This window comes from Mauremys mutica, chromosome 22 (assembly GCF_020497125.1).
Source record: "Mauremys mutica isolate MM-2020 ecotype Southern chromosome 22, ASM2049712v1, whole genome shotgun sequence".
Lineage (NCBI taxonomy): Eukaryota > Metazoa > Chordata > Testudines > Geoemydidae > Mauremys > Mauremys mutica.
The window spans coordinates 8,447,846-8,462,236 of record NC_059093.1 but is presented as its reverse complement, the minus strand read 5'-3'; the positions used below and the strand labels follow the sequence as shown (position 1 = coordinate 8,462,236).

The window sequence follows — 14,391 nt, the reverse complement described above, 5'->3', positions numbered from 1 at the left end:
AGGACCTCGCAAACATTAACGTACATACTTCCTGTAACATCAATGACAGTTCTGAGCCTACCTCTGTCTGTTCAGAGTGTCGTAGGCTCCACAAAAATTCCAGCATTGCCATAAAAATGGCTACAATTAAGCCACATATGAGAACCACGAAGATTCCACCAATATTCTCCATGCCCAGACCTGAAATGAAGCAAAGGGAAAAAATAAACTGGAGAGGAAGAGACAACAAACGTTGTGCTCGGAACCACATCGAAACCTTGACTCTTCTAATCATCTTTGAGCTCATACACTCAGGGAACAAAAACAGTACAATGGGCCCTTTGCTGTCCAATCAAAATTAACTAGCACAGCTTGAATTGTAAATACCAAATTACTTGCAATGATCTGCTTGCGATCGAAGAATTCTTCCTAGGAAGTATGATTTAGCAAATAATTTCAAACAACAAATACCTCCGAGAGAAGGGTAAAGCGGCTTGCAGACAAACAAAGCAGGAAAAGGAGGAAAGATCAATCAGATAAATTATGTTGTACAAATTATTTACTCAGCGGTTGTCGCTATGAAGTTAGTAAATCGACATGAGAAAGCATCACTGACAAAGCAAAGAGAAGGAAGAGATGGGAACCAAGAGCAATTTCTTCATTCACATGCAGTAATGCTGATGGGAAATGATTACTATTTACATCTAGAGGATCATGGATGCAACTGAGATCAGGGCCGCAGTGTGTTAGGTGACAGTAAGAGACACTCCTTGCCCCAAACAGCTTAGAATCTAAATAGACAGGACAGGCAAAAGGAGAAACAGAGGCACAAGGAGACGTGACTTAATCAAGGTCACACATTAGGTCACTGGTGGAACCAGAACCCAGATCCCCGCAGTCCCTCTCCAGTGGCCTAGTCACTAAGACTATGCATCTCATAGCACTGACACAGCAAAAGGGTATTTCCTCATCTGCCTTTGAAACAACTCAGCCCGAGGACTGAGGGGAACCCACACTGCCAACAAAATCATGCCAAGAAAGAGATACTCTTTCTAAGTAATTAGTATCAAAGGGCCATGTTCTCTGCATCTCAGTTACAATGGGGCAGAAGTGGAGTAACCCCGTTGGCAATGAATTGCTCTGCATTTACACTGATGTAAGCAAGATTGGCATCTCGAATACTGACTTTCCACTTACAGCAGGGGCAAATTTGGCTCCAAGGGCCAGCTCTCCAGTTGGTGTGAACCGGCTGAGCACCTCTGGAGTCAATGGAACAGATCTCCAACTGGAGTAAACCAGGCTAGCTTCATTGACGTCAGTGGGCCAGGATCCCCAGCTGAAGTCAACGGGCTGGATTCTCAGCTGATGTAAACTGGCCGAGACCTGTTGAAGTCAATAGGCCAGATCCTCAGTTGGTATAAACTGGTCTAACTCCAGTGGCGTCAATGGGCCAGGTCTCCAGCTGATATAGATCGACCTAGCTCCACCGAAGTCCATTGGGGCTATATCAATTGCCACCAGGAAGCCACCCAGCTTGTCAGCCTTGGACACACTCTGACCCCTTCCCCCGATTAATCCCCCTGCCTTCTTTTCTCCCATCCCTGTTGTAGCAGCTGTGGCACGAGGCCAAGAGGTCAGAGCAAGCTGGGCCCGTAGCTCAGCACGCAGAGTCCCAGAAATGACCTCTTTCAGCACTACTTGTTCTAGGGTCGCGGGTGGACTGGACTGTTGATGGAATTGATTACAGGGAAGCATGCGGCAACTTTCACTGAGGGGACTGTATGTGGCTATTAGTCAACCAGGACACCTGTAAAATCTTCTTCTCCCCTCTGTAACATTAAATCAAAGCAAGAGAATCAGTGATTTACTGACCTAATCTCTGTGTGGCTTTTCGACATAAAAACCTCCCCCCAGTCCTTGTAAACTGCTGACCTGCTTTGTTTTAAAACTCACAGGGTGGCATTTCTCCCCTGTTCTCCATCATTCTTTTGGCAACCCTCAGGGGCTCTCGTCACCCAGTAAATCAGACCTTTGCAGGCAGAGGTGCTTCCACTAAGACAGCAATTACAAGTCATAAAATGTATCCCAGAGTCACAGCCCAGGCCCAGCTCAAACCCCACCTCCTATCCCCCCAAATTCACAACCCAGACCCTGCCTTAGCCTCCCATAAGCACTGCCCAATATCAGCTCAGACTCCTCTCTCCCCCATGCCCAGCTCAGAGACATCCCCACCCTCACCCACAGGCCTGGCTCAGCCTTCCTCCAAAGATTAGATTAGAACAGAGCTGGGTTTTCATTTAAAGCAATACTCCTCCCAAGCACTTTTCATTAACTCCATGCAGCTCTTGCAAGCTGATTATCATCATCATCCCAGTTCCACAAATGGGGAAACTGAGGCACAGAATAGGGTAGTGACGTGCCTGATGCCATGCAGTGAGTCAATGGCAGAGCCAGGAACAGAACCCAGGAGTCCTGGCTCCTAGTCCCCCTGCTCCACCTACACCAGAACTGGCCCCTTTTTCTAAATTTGCCCTTCAGGGCCTGTCTGGAGTTTGCTCTCGGCAGAGTTTGCTGAGTGCCCCTCCCCTCCATGTGCCTTTAATAATTTATCCGTTGATTTTCATCCCTTTGAAGCTTGGTTATGCATTTGGGATGTCAAGATAAAGCAATTAGCGCTCTCGCAAGTCACTGGGCAGCTGTTTCTGTCCAACAAGGCACTCAGAGACTCTGCTGTAATCCAATACTCCCAGCGAGAGGGGCCTGGGACTGGTGCTGAATGGCTAGAAATAGGGATTATTGTGTGATTTTAAGAGAGACCTGTAGAGAATTTGAGCTACTTGTGCTGAAGCCTGTTTTGCTCACAATTGGGGGCCACTTGCAATGGAACAGAACAAGTCAAACCAGGAGCAGCGTATCTAGACATCCCCTCTGCTCCCCACGCTTCCTTCCCCCAACACTTTGGGGGTTGAACGGAAACCCTGCCGCCAAACATCCCTGTGCTTTGGGTGGGCGTGGAATCCAAGGCAGGGTGCACGTTTTCCAAATGGCCTCAAGAGACTCTATCTATAGCACTTCTCTGATGCCCATTACTGTAGGATCAGACAGAGCATCTCATACTCTTTAATGTATTGCACCCCATATCCCCCTGTGTGGTAGGAAGTGCTGTTATCCTTGCTGCAGAGAAGGGGAACTGAGAGATGGACAGACAAAGTGACTTGTCCAAAATCACAGAGGAAGTCTGGGGTGGAGCGGGGACTTAAACCCAGGTCTCCCATGGCCCAGGCTAGTGCTCACTGGATCATCCTTCCTCTGGGAAAGATAAGGGGCTGACCTAAAAACCCAGACCCAAGGAATCTGGAATCCAATTCCAGATATTGGGGCTCAGCTCACACCTGTAACTCCCAGCAACCAGCATTCTTCCCTATGATCTGAAGTACACAGCAAGGTTTTCTGGTAGCAAAGCAGCATACGGAGGAAGTTTCCATGCCAGACAAAGCCCGTGTGTGGTCCATACAGTCTGGCTTATAAACTGAAAAAACCCCTCGCGTCAGATGTGCCAGGTAAACAAAATGGCCATCAGAAGCCTGCTTGGCTCTTCATCTCTGGGCTTGTAAGGGTCAAAAAGCTGTTCTCTCAGCCAGGGAACCTTTTAGCCTTGCAGAAAAAAAACCAAAAAATGCTTGCTTAAGTTAGAGCAACTGCCAAAAATGTAGCGATTGCTTTAAGCTGGCAACTGTTCCTAACGCTGGGACATCAGCCTAAGGCCATGCATTGCTTTACCCACAAGGACGTGCTCTTCCGTTTTAAAGCCTTATTAATAAAGTCCCCGTTCCCCCTTTCCTGTTCTAAAGGAGCTTTAGATTAACCCATTAACCAAAGGTTCTGTGATGAAATTCCATTTTCTCTTAAAGGAGTCCAGGATTTGGATGCAATCCTTTCAGGCATCTATTTTCCCATGTAATGCTGAGAACATTCATTAGAAGCTAATTTACCCTCCATATGCCTCCAAGATTTGTCATTTGGTTGTTGCTACTATCTTTGCCCCAGGCAAAAACACACAGCATGAGGTTCAGCAGAGCTGTTTGGTTTTCTCCCTGCATTGTTAAGAAATCTCAGGTCAGAATAATTGCAAAACCAAACCAAACCTCTGTCTGGAATCGCTCGTGGATGGTGCGGGAGCTCATTCTGCTAGCATCTATAATAAAGTGACTGCTGTACATCCTTATTAATAGACTCTGTACCATGCAGGAGGCACCTGCGTCTCTGAGAATCAGGGTTTACCTTTGGCTCTGTGGTCTTCCTCTTTGGGGCACTTGCCCCCTTCCCACCACTTTCGCTTCAAGATTTCCAGGCGGTTGTTCTCTTGCAGCTGGAGAATGGCCAGGTCGAATTCATCTCGGAATATGGAGCCTGCAACACCCAGGGGGAGGGCAGTTAAGATATAGTTTAGGCAGCTCCCCTCCCCACACCACACACGCTGCCCTGTCAATGTGCCTGAACTGGAGAGAACCCCCCTTCCAAGCAGATAGAGGGGAGTTCAGTCCTGATGGTCCATTCAATCCTTGCCATTGAGACAACCGACAAATCAGTGCCAGCTGTAGGCGATGATTTGTTCCCTGTGGACCAGGTGGGGATCAAAGGCCGCCACACAGCCAGGATAAAGGAAAAGCTTTTGGTCGCTGCCATGCTGGGCAGGATTCAAATGGGCAACTGCACGTCTCATTCCCATTCCCCTAAATCATCCAGTTCAATTCCCTCTCCTTGTGCCTGTAACTGTAGCTCTGTTCTGGCCATCAGTCCCATATGGAGTAGAGGACAAGAATGGAAACCGCTTTCTGTCTATAGCAGCAATTAATCTAACCACCAGGCAAACCCAGACACTCACTATCAGACTCTTCACTATCAGAGATCCAGAAGACAGACCCTCAGACAGATTATGCTGTACAACAGGGTAAATTCAGAGTAACTCAATGAAATTCTACCAGCGTAAAAAGTAGCAGCATGTGCTTTATCCACTGTAATTCTACTGTTTCACAGGACGCAGCCAGCTAGTTTAAGCCTGTAATTTAGATTTAGTAAATGAAAGTTGTTTTTTTTAAAACAAAACCTAATGGAAATGTTAAAATACAGTTATTCTAGGATTTAAACCTTCCTCTACAATAGTAACAATCCAAAGACAATAGCAATGTGTATGATAACCAGAAAGGAAGCTATTGATGATACTATTTCAACGTTGCTAGCTCCAAGGATTCAAAAGTCACTAAGCAGGTGCCCCCTCCCCTCAAATCATGAGACTGGTCTAAGAATCAAGAGATATTTATAGATAACAAATTTGGGGTCCTTTTTATTTGTCAGTTGGAGTTAGAACCTTTAAGGTTCATATTTCATGCTTTTCTCTTCAACCACGAGGGCTAAAGACATTTTCATTTTTCAAAAAATGAAAGCTGAGATTCTCTGCTAATAACCTGAATCCAGAAGCTGAGGCTCCAAGGAAAACACCAGACTTGTGATAAAGTCCCTGGGGTTCTCAGCAGTTATTTTACAGCTGTGCACTGGAGCTAGAAGCAGGAAGTGAACCTAACAAATCTAGTTTACTTTTTGTGCTGAGTGAAGGGCAAAACAGCAAACAACGAGCACAAATGCAGCAAAAATAATGGCATATTTTTAAAATCTTTCATTTTATATAATCTAAAGGGATGCAGACGAACAATTAAAATACATTTGATTTTTCCTCTGGATGGTGTCTCTTTGAAATAAAAGTGACACATGGCACATCTGTGAAAAGTGACATCACTCCTAGAGCCGTTTCAGCCTTTCAAATGCTCCGATCCTCTGCAGAGAGTTGAGAATAGCTATAATTTTTCTTCACTGCCTACCGACTGGCATGCCAATCCCGTAGCCCTTGGTGTCCAGAAGGCCCCCGACCTGCGTGAGGTTGCAATTGCGCTGACGGTAATACTCGTTCATGGTGGACTCCAGCAGGAAAGCATAGTTGGAATTCAGCACCCTCGCGATCCCTTCCTCCGTGCTCTTCACGAACACGCTTGGCTGCTTGGAGTACATGTAATTCCACATCCGCTGGTACGTCTGGTAACGGGAATTCTGCAAGAAAGAGGAAGGAAGAAGAGCTGTTGCAGGGGACCTCATCTGACAGGTTTGCAAGAAGCTTAAGGGGGCCAGATGCCCCAATTCCCTTAGGCGCCTTTGAAGCTCCCAGCCTAAAAACATTTTTTAAAATTATAAAACATGAAAAATAAGTTTTCACAATGACATTTGAAAAACTAAGTCCAGTGGCAAATATTTTTGTTTGGCTGGTTTACTTTTAAATCAACCAACACTCCCATGCAGCAATTGCAACCCAAACGTTGCAGCACTGAGAATGAAAGAGTGTAAAGACCCAAAACCTCTAGGCCACAAAGTTTGGACCCAAACTTTCTTAGAGTCTGAGGATGTTTGGATCTGGGGTTTTGGTGCAGCCCATTGACTTCAATGGGCTTTGGATCAGGCCCCATATTGGGACCAGTAATAACATCCAATCTGATTTCCCTCAAAATTTACAGCTATTGGAATCTAGGATTTTGTGTTTGAAACAAAAGGGAAAGTGACTAAGCTAATCTCTACTTCCTGAGCCGAGTGAAGGGAAACATTAAGCCAGCAGCATAGATACTGAAATCAAGTTACAGTTAAAATTTACTCAGATTTAGTATTTCTAAGTTTTTATGATTAATTATTATTATTTAATATAAGGGGGGGCTCTGTCGCCCTGCATCTTGTGCAATCACTTATGCCAATGCAAAGTGATTGCAAAACGGGGGTAAAAATGCCACAGGCTGATTTACTTTTTACTCCGTTTACACGGGTGTAAATGACTATGCAAGATGCAATGGAGACTCAAGCACATGATTTGTAACTTGCAGTGTCCCTGAAGAGAGCAGGACTAAGTAAATGCATTAGGCACAGTTTTTTTATTCACTCATGCTCTGTTCAATTAGTGTTAGACACAGCATTCTGCGTAAGCGTCCCTTTGCCAAACCTCTTGGGTCTGCAAAATTGGGCTGGAAAGACGAGACTCACTCATGAGATTTCGAGGGCTTCCTGCTTCAATTTAAACCGAAAATATACTGAGAAAAGCGCTCGCCCCTTGGTAATTCAGCATTTAATAAATAAATAATCCTTGTACATCTTTTTGTGTGTTCAAAGCACTGTGCAAAAGATTAACTCATTCATTCCTACTCTGGACAGAACAGGGAAATGCAGAGATATACGGAAGTCTATGATGGGCTAAATGGTGTGAAAACCTTTGCATGTGCCTGACTTGCATGTGAGCAGACTCTCTAACACCTGCACCAACCCTGATTTGCACCAGCGCACGCAGGTCTGCTTGTGCAAATCAGGGTTGGCCAACACCTATGTGCTGATACAAGTTGAGTCTTGCATGTGCAGAAGTTAGGGCCGCCTAACAATACATATGCACTTAGGAAAAATTGGCTCAAAATACTTACCTGTCAGGGATGGTATTATCAGGTGGGTACAGCGTATGACTACGGACAACTTTACTACCCACTCTCTGGTGTTCTGTGCACAAACTGATCTTCTGAATACAACAAGCTAGGCATTTGCCTGGCTGTCCTGCAAAAATATCCCATGAAACAAGGCATCTAGCTTCCAAGGAGTGTTTCCATTGCTGTGCTAGGAAATGCCTCTTTCACATTTCACCTCTTAGCCTTCCCTCACTTATCTCAGCTCTGGCACAATCTGGTCTCACCTCTGGTCTCTGAGCAACTTGGCCCAGCTCCTCAAAACTAGGATCTGAGCTTTTGTGCCCAGCCCTGAGGACAACTCTCCTTAGATTCAGTCTATCACTCAGCAGGAGGTTAGGTTGAGGATACATTCTGAATTAAGGAGTTGAAAATTTGGCCACTGAAAATACAACCAAGAAAAAAAACCCAGAAATTTCTTTGTAAATAACCCTTACAAACTCAGATTCCCCTCTTCCCATCCTAATCCCAGTCTACTCATATTTCTTGCTATGTTATCAGTCTAATGGGCAAGGAGCCTTGACTTCGTATATGTCTATAAGGCACCGTGCACACAAATGGGACCATATAAATAATCTCATTATGGTATCAGTGACTATGAAATGGGCCCAAACTGCTACGGATGCCACTTGGTCTGCGCTCTCCTAGAATTTCCCCTCAAACCGGAGACTAGAATGGGACACACCGAAGACAGGACAAGGTGGGTTACCTGGGGAACATCTGATTCTAACAGAGGGCTCCCCCACTCCCTGATAGCAAGAGAATGGGGTTCACCTGGAAAAAGGTCATGCTGGAGCCTCCGTGAATGGTGCCATACTCAATAGCTGTCTGGTCAGCCAGGTCATCCACCGATTCTATGGGTACATCCATCCGCTGCACCGTCAGAAAGGCTGCCAGGTTGGCCGTGTAGGAGGAGATGATGATTAAGGTGAATGCCCACCTGGGGAAGGAAGGATGAAGAAAAGGTGAACTGAGATTCCCCCTAGGATTCAATCTGATCTCAATCCTCTTACCCCTCCTGGAGTGACAGGCCAAATGCTCAGAAGTGCTGTGGACCTGCTGCTTCCAGTAAAGGCCCAGCGATAGGCCAAACACATGCAAAGTTCCCTGAACACCCAAACCTTCTTCATCTGAAGCCTACAAACCAAACAGAGTGGATTTGGAGCCCAACAAGTTAGCGGCCCTCTGCTTGGGGATGGCCATAAATTTAATAGGGAGCATTCTGGTAGCAGAATTCCCCCAATCTGGAGCTCCTTTGGGAGGAGTGTGGAGTAATAACCTGCTATCCGAGACTCGTCTGCTGTTGGCCAACATGTCAAAACCCTTGTAAAAATGATACCACGGTGTTTTACCCTAAAGCTCCAAAAGAGCTTACAGCAGCGACACCACAGCACCCTGAACCGTGACTGTAGGCTGTTTACAGTTCTGATGGGCATGTTTCCTTACCAGACTCCACTGACGCACCGTGTGGACAGAGCTCGAGGGGCAATAGTAGATCCTTGCTGCATGAAACCCCCGACTGGAAACCACAAGCTGTTGCCGAGAGAGTACTGGTTCACTAGGAGATTGCACCTCCCTTGCGAGCAGGGGTGGGGGCTGTACCACTCATATGGCGTCAGTCTGCAGTGACAAAAAACAACCGGGCCAAATATGTTCACGTTACAGGAAATCCCGTATACAGGAGGGAGAAAAGAAAAGTGACGAGGCTCTAACTGTCCAGGAGGCAGAATTTCTAAGCAGGAAACTCTTTGCTGGCAACAGGCATCAAGGGGCTCATTGCAGAGTTCAAACACAAAGTTGGAGCCTGGTGTTTAGAAGTGCTGTGTGCTCTGATGAGCTCACGGGGGTGGAGCTGAAATCCACATGGAACACACTGTAGAAAGGATAACGATTGCTAGATCAACCTGGCTGTGGCGTGTCATTGAAATGACTGTAGTTCATATCTCCAGAGTTGCACTTACTTCGCTTCCCATGTAGCATCAGTGCTAGGGAGGGACAGAACTCGCGGCATCACAGATGAGGAGTTATTCGAGCCCCTAGCCTGTGAATCAGCAAAGTGGCTCTCATCTCCCACCTCAACTACCTCTTTTTCCATCCCCTTCTCACCCCCCAGGCCCACCTCTCTTTTTCATCCCCCTTTTCCTGGTAGGAGGAGAAATCCTCTTGTGGCTGGCTTGCTCTCGCAGCCAACATCCTTAGAAATGTGGCCCAGGCACACACGAGTTGTCAGGCTGGAGGGACTCTTGTTCCTGCAGTGCAACTCTTTTCTGAGTGAGGGTTCCTCCTTCTACTAACTGAGGCATGCACAGTGGCCCAAGGGATGGACAGGCAGATTTGCTGCGAGAGGGAACTGGTGCAAACTTTGTCAGTGTAATAAGGTGGCTGGATTCTCTGGCTGACTCAGCCATTAAGCAGGAGTCTGGGACTCTAGACAGATCTGCAGATTAATGATTGTTAAGGGTGGTGTGCTTCCCTACACTCCACATGGAACTGGGAGCCGCCCTCTGGGAGAGGGATCTAGGAGCTGGGGCAGATTGGGAGGAACCATAGGAGCAGCCAAACCGGGGGAGAAGGCTGGAGTTGGGGGGCATGTGGTGTTATTAATAAAACCAGACCCCAGACAGTTGATTTTTTGATGCTACGATTGCAGTTTGTGTTGGGAACTGGGTGGGGTCTCCACCGGCTCACACTGACATTAGCCAAATTACGGTATGGATTATTGCTTCTGGATCTCATTGTGCCTTGTTGTGACTCCAGAGAGGTGGTGTTTCCTCTCTTTGGATGTTTGACAGCGAAATGCTGTCCCAAGAGAAGCTTTTCTGCCAATCGCAGGGGCCAACAGGCCTGCAGTGAGCTACAAACTCCTGAGCACATTGGGAGAGTATTTTCTAAGAATCTGCCTCCACTGAGATCAGAAACCATGTAAGCACCATCCTAGAGAATCATGTTTAAAACATGTACAGAAGGGTACCCTGGCTCCAAATGTCAGTGCACACAGTGCCTGACTGCATTGTTAAATGGTTTACAGAGCTGTGTTATTGAAGCTGTAACACAATTCTGAAAACCATTAAAGCCCGGTCAACATTACAACTCCAGCCAGGCCAGGCGACCCAGTGACTACACAGCTCCATTTTGTAATGAAGGTTGGGTATTAGCCAGGCCCTGAAACAGTGCCCTTGGGCACTGCCAGGACATAGAGAACATTCGAGGAGCCCATCTAGGCTCCCAAAAGAACCATGTTATTACTGGGTCAGGGGAAAACAGCATTGTAGCATGGTCGGTCGTCCCCCTCTCCCTCCACGACTGGAGAACTACTGCCGAGGAGCCTTCAGTAATATGATTACACCTGGCCACAGGTAACCTGAGCTGACACCGGTCCAGCAAGACCAGTGCTTAAACTGTGAGTCTCCAGAAAGATGCTAATGCTGTTTCCAATCTCTGTACAGTCAGGGCCCTGACAGGGTAGGAGAAACCAGCAGAAATCCTGGTAACACTGGTGAACTTGTTTTCTGAGGACGATCTCTACATCCTGTCATCTCTCCGGATTTGCTGGCTTTCATGGTTCCCATTGAAAGCGCTCAGCTGGGCTTCTCTGGGATGAATTTAGCATGCAAACAGAGCAAGGCTCTGCCCATTTGTGCTCCATGAGACCTAATCTCAAACCTCCCCCTTCCAGACTTTAAAGCTGCCTCCGGCTCTGGCTAATACCAATGCAGCCAAATACATGCTGATCTGCTACTGCCCCTGTCTTATTGCGACGACGCCAGTACTTCTCAATGAGAGTCACAGGACTGCCATTTGCATCAGTGGCATGTGTTTGTGCATGTGTCTAAACAGCAAAGACAGACAGATGTGGGTGGTGAATGATCTGACACCCAACCCCCGTTACTATTGCTCCCAAACTTTTGCCCGAAGCAGACACCCCCCAACCTAACCCCTCTCCGCACCCCCCCATGGAGTTCTCAAATTCTGACACTAGGTGGCACTATGAGGATGGGAAAGGAACTGGAATAGAAGTAACAGTACCGAGCAACCAGGAAGAGGACACAGCTGACAGCCAGGTAGGCAAGTAACATGAAGAGCCAGACACCAGGAGAAAAGGGGTCCAGGAAAGAGAAGTAGCCGGGTTTGCGCCCCTAAGATGGAGACAAAAAGAGTCCAGCAAGTTTTTGTTTTTTAAATCAAAAAGTCCACTCTGCAAAATAACACAATGACACACATAGAACCGGCAGTGAAATCACAGGAGCAACGCAGGATTAATGCAGGCAAACAAGAGGAGGGATCAGCAAATCATCTGGAGGAGATGCAGGTAGAGCAGAGGGCAAAAGGAACTAGGCATTAAACTCTGCAGCAGCTCACCAGTCAACATGTATTTCCCAGTAGGGCCCTCTTCTTTACCCCTTCACTTTGATTATAATAGGAATATAGGAACATGGGAATCACCAGACCAGATCAGACCAGGGCTCCACTTAGGCCAGCATCCTGTCTCAGACAGTGGCCAGAACCTGCTGCTTCAGAGGAAGGTGCAATAAACCTTGCAGTAATGGGATAACCTACCCTTAGGGACAGTTCCTTCCTGATCCTCATTAGTTAGAGGTTGACATATAAACCTTCATGCTTCAAGGTATATCCCTATGGGATAAAATTACTGCTGGCATAACTCTACTGACTTCACTGGAGATACACCAGTGAGGTAGTTGACCCAATATCTTTCTTTTACATTTCTATAGTGAACCTGAAGGATCTCAAAAGTGTGATTCCCTGGTCCTGCAATCATTACTTATGCAAATAATCTTTACATAGCAGCCAGGTAGTAGTAAATGGGAGCATTTGTAGGTGAGTAAAAGAGCATCCGATCCCATTAGAGTGAGAAATGGAGAAAATGTTTGCATAAAGTTTTACATGAAAAAGAAATATTTGCCATGTTGTTTCTCCAGCCCTTGAAATGATCCTTTCCTGCAAAATTAAGTAAAATGCTTACTTTATCTCCGGAAACGTGTCTGAATTTCAAGTTTTCTCTGCAAAGCCACCTTTGTTTGAAAACAGACATTCCTCTGCTGGAAAAAATAGGCCATTTTTCTCTCAAAATTCTTTAATTTTTGAGCAGAAAAAATTGTGAAATTTCACAAAGTTTTCTTATTGGGGTGAATCTCAAATGTTGAGCATGTCCCGTTTTGCTGAGAATTTTTCTCACTCCTCCAAACCACTCAGATACAGCGCTTCTGAAATAGAGAGAGCTACAATCCCTCAGCACCACTGCACGCTGCATACACGGGGGAGGAGTAAAAAATGAGGCAAAGCACACTGGCATAAAGACTTGCTCCTTCAGAATAAGCTCCATAGGTTCCTTAATATCCATGCAAAGAAGAAAGCATCTTGTGATGTGTTATTCAGAGATTTTGGGCCCCTGACACCTGCGTGGGCATTGTGGGTGCTCAGCACAGAGCCGCCCAGAGAATTCCGGGGGCCCGGGGTCTTCGGCGGCGGGGGGCCCCCGCTCAGGGGCGGCTCTAGACCCCAGCGCGCCAAGCAGGCGCGTGGGGCGGCCCTTTCCCTGGGGGGCGGCATTTGGCTCCGGTTGAGCTCCCGCAGGCATGCCTGCGGGAGCTCAACCGGAGCCGCGGGAAGAGGGGAAACACTCCAGGGGCCCCGGAAAACACTCGTGGGGGCCCCTGCGGGACGCGGGGCCTGGGGCAAATTGCCCCTCTTGCCCCCCCCTCTGGGCGGCCCTGGCTCAGCATTTGTGCAAATCAAGCTACTTGCTTTTAAGGTCTCAGCAGAAAGACACACACAGGAAAAAGCATGCAACTCAGTGATCCATTATGGAAGTATGAAGAACTGAGTTGACCCAATTAGGCTATGAACCTGTTGCTCATAGGAATCTACAACTTCCGCATAGACGGCTAAGTCCCTCACACAATCACCAAACATCCTAGTGTATGATTTCCTAAAGCACTTGTGATCTTGAAGCCAGCTGAGACTTAGATCTTCTTATATTAAAGTCAGACTAGAAATGGCCTTTTCTCCACCCTCTCTGCATCATTTCCAAGCTCTGAGAGATGGACATTGAGACTTGGTATATGGATCCTTCTATTACATCTCAACTGAGTTCTCTGTACCTTCCTTACTGATACCTCACTCTGATGCCTCCCACAAGCATATACTGGCATTTGCTCAATCCAGCTCACTTGAGCAGTCATCCCCCAGTCTATCCCGGAGAGAAAGAACTTCCAGTGAGGCAGCTGTAGAATTGTGAGATCTTTTGCTTTACATGGGACTCATCTTCAACAGAGAGCCACTTCACTTTCCCCTTAGTCCACTGGCTTACTTTGCCCAGGTATGGCACTACAAAGTAATAACAACAACAAATAACCCCTAACCCCTATGAAACCCGCTTCCCTCACAAATCAGACTCCCAATTATGTAGCTGTCTTTAAACCCAAAGCAATTCATTCTCCCCCCGCCCCCCACCAAAAAAAAATTCCCTACGAAATATAGCCACAATATATTTTTTCCAGGCTGAGAAATGTCAGTGACTGTTAAGGGAAATTGTCTTGCAGAGGCGAGTTTCACAATGAACTATGCCTGATTTGAAGCAAAAATGGATTTTCATAGATTTTTGAACTTTGGGAATTCAAAACCAATTAGGATTTTGGTAAAAAATAACTCCAATTTTTCAGCGAAAAAGCCCCCTTTGCTTAATTTGCCCTAGTTCTGGGTGGTGTTCCAAAATCTCATTCCCAACAAGATCTATCACAGGGGTCAGCAACCTTTCAGAAGTGCTGTGCCGAGTCTTCAGTTATTCACTCTGATCTAAGGTTTTGCGTGCCAGTAATACATGTTAACGTTTTTAGATGGCCTCTTTCTATAAGTC

General features: G+C 46.6%; 1 protein-coding gene and 1 long non-coding RNA gene across 5 annotated transcripts in view; one reads left to right on the top strand and one right to left on the bottom strand.

Moving 5' to 3' along the window:
• GRIK4 (glutamate ionotropic receptor kainate type subunit 4) overlaps window positions 1–14,391 on the bottom strand; it is a 305,039-nt gene that overhangs the window by 4,961 nt on the left and 285,687 nt on the right. For 2 of the 3 annotated variants that reach the window (XM_044997260.1, XM_044997261.1), the window contains exons 14-19: window positions 11,544–11,653; window positions 8,964–9,137; window positions 8,292–8,457; window positions 5,856–6,081; window positions 4,261–4,389; window positions 62–180 (exon numbers count right to left, since the gene is read on the bottom strand). In XM_044997260.1, the coding sequence (XP_044853195.1) occupies window positions 62–180; window positions 4,261–4,389; window positions 5,856–6,081; window positions 8,292–8,457; window positions 8,964–9,137; window positions 11,544–11,653 (924 nt within the window). Of the gene's footprint in view, window positions 1–61; window positions 181–4,260; window positions 4,390–5,855; window positions 6,082–8,291; window positions 8,458–8,963; window positions 9,138–11,543; window positions 11,654–14,391 lie in introns of those variants that run through there. The other variant, XR_006574932.1, reaches the window with a different exon arrangement.
• Window positions 1–14,391, top strand: part of LOC123354895 — a 37,226-nt gene that overhangs the window by 20,126 nt on the left and 2,709 nt on the right. The window lies entirely within an intron of this gene.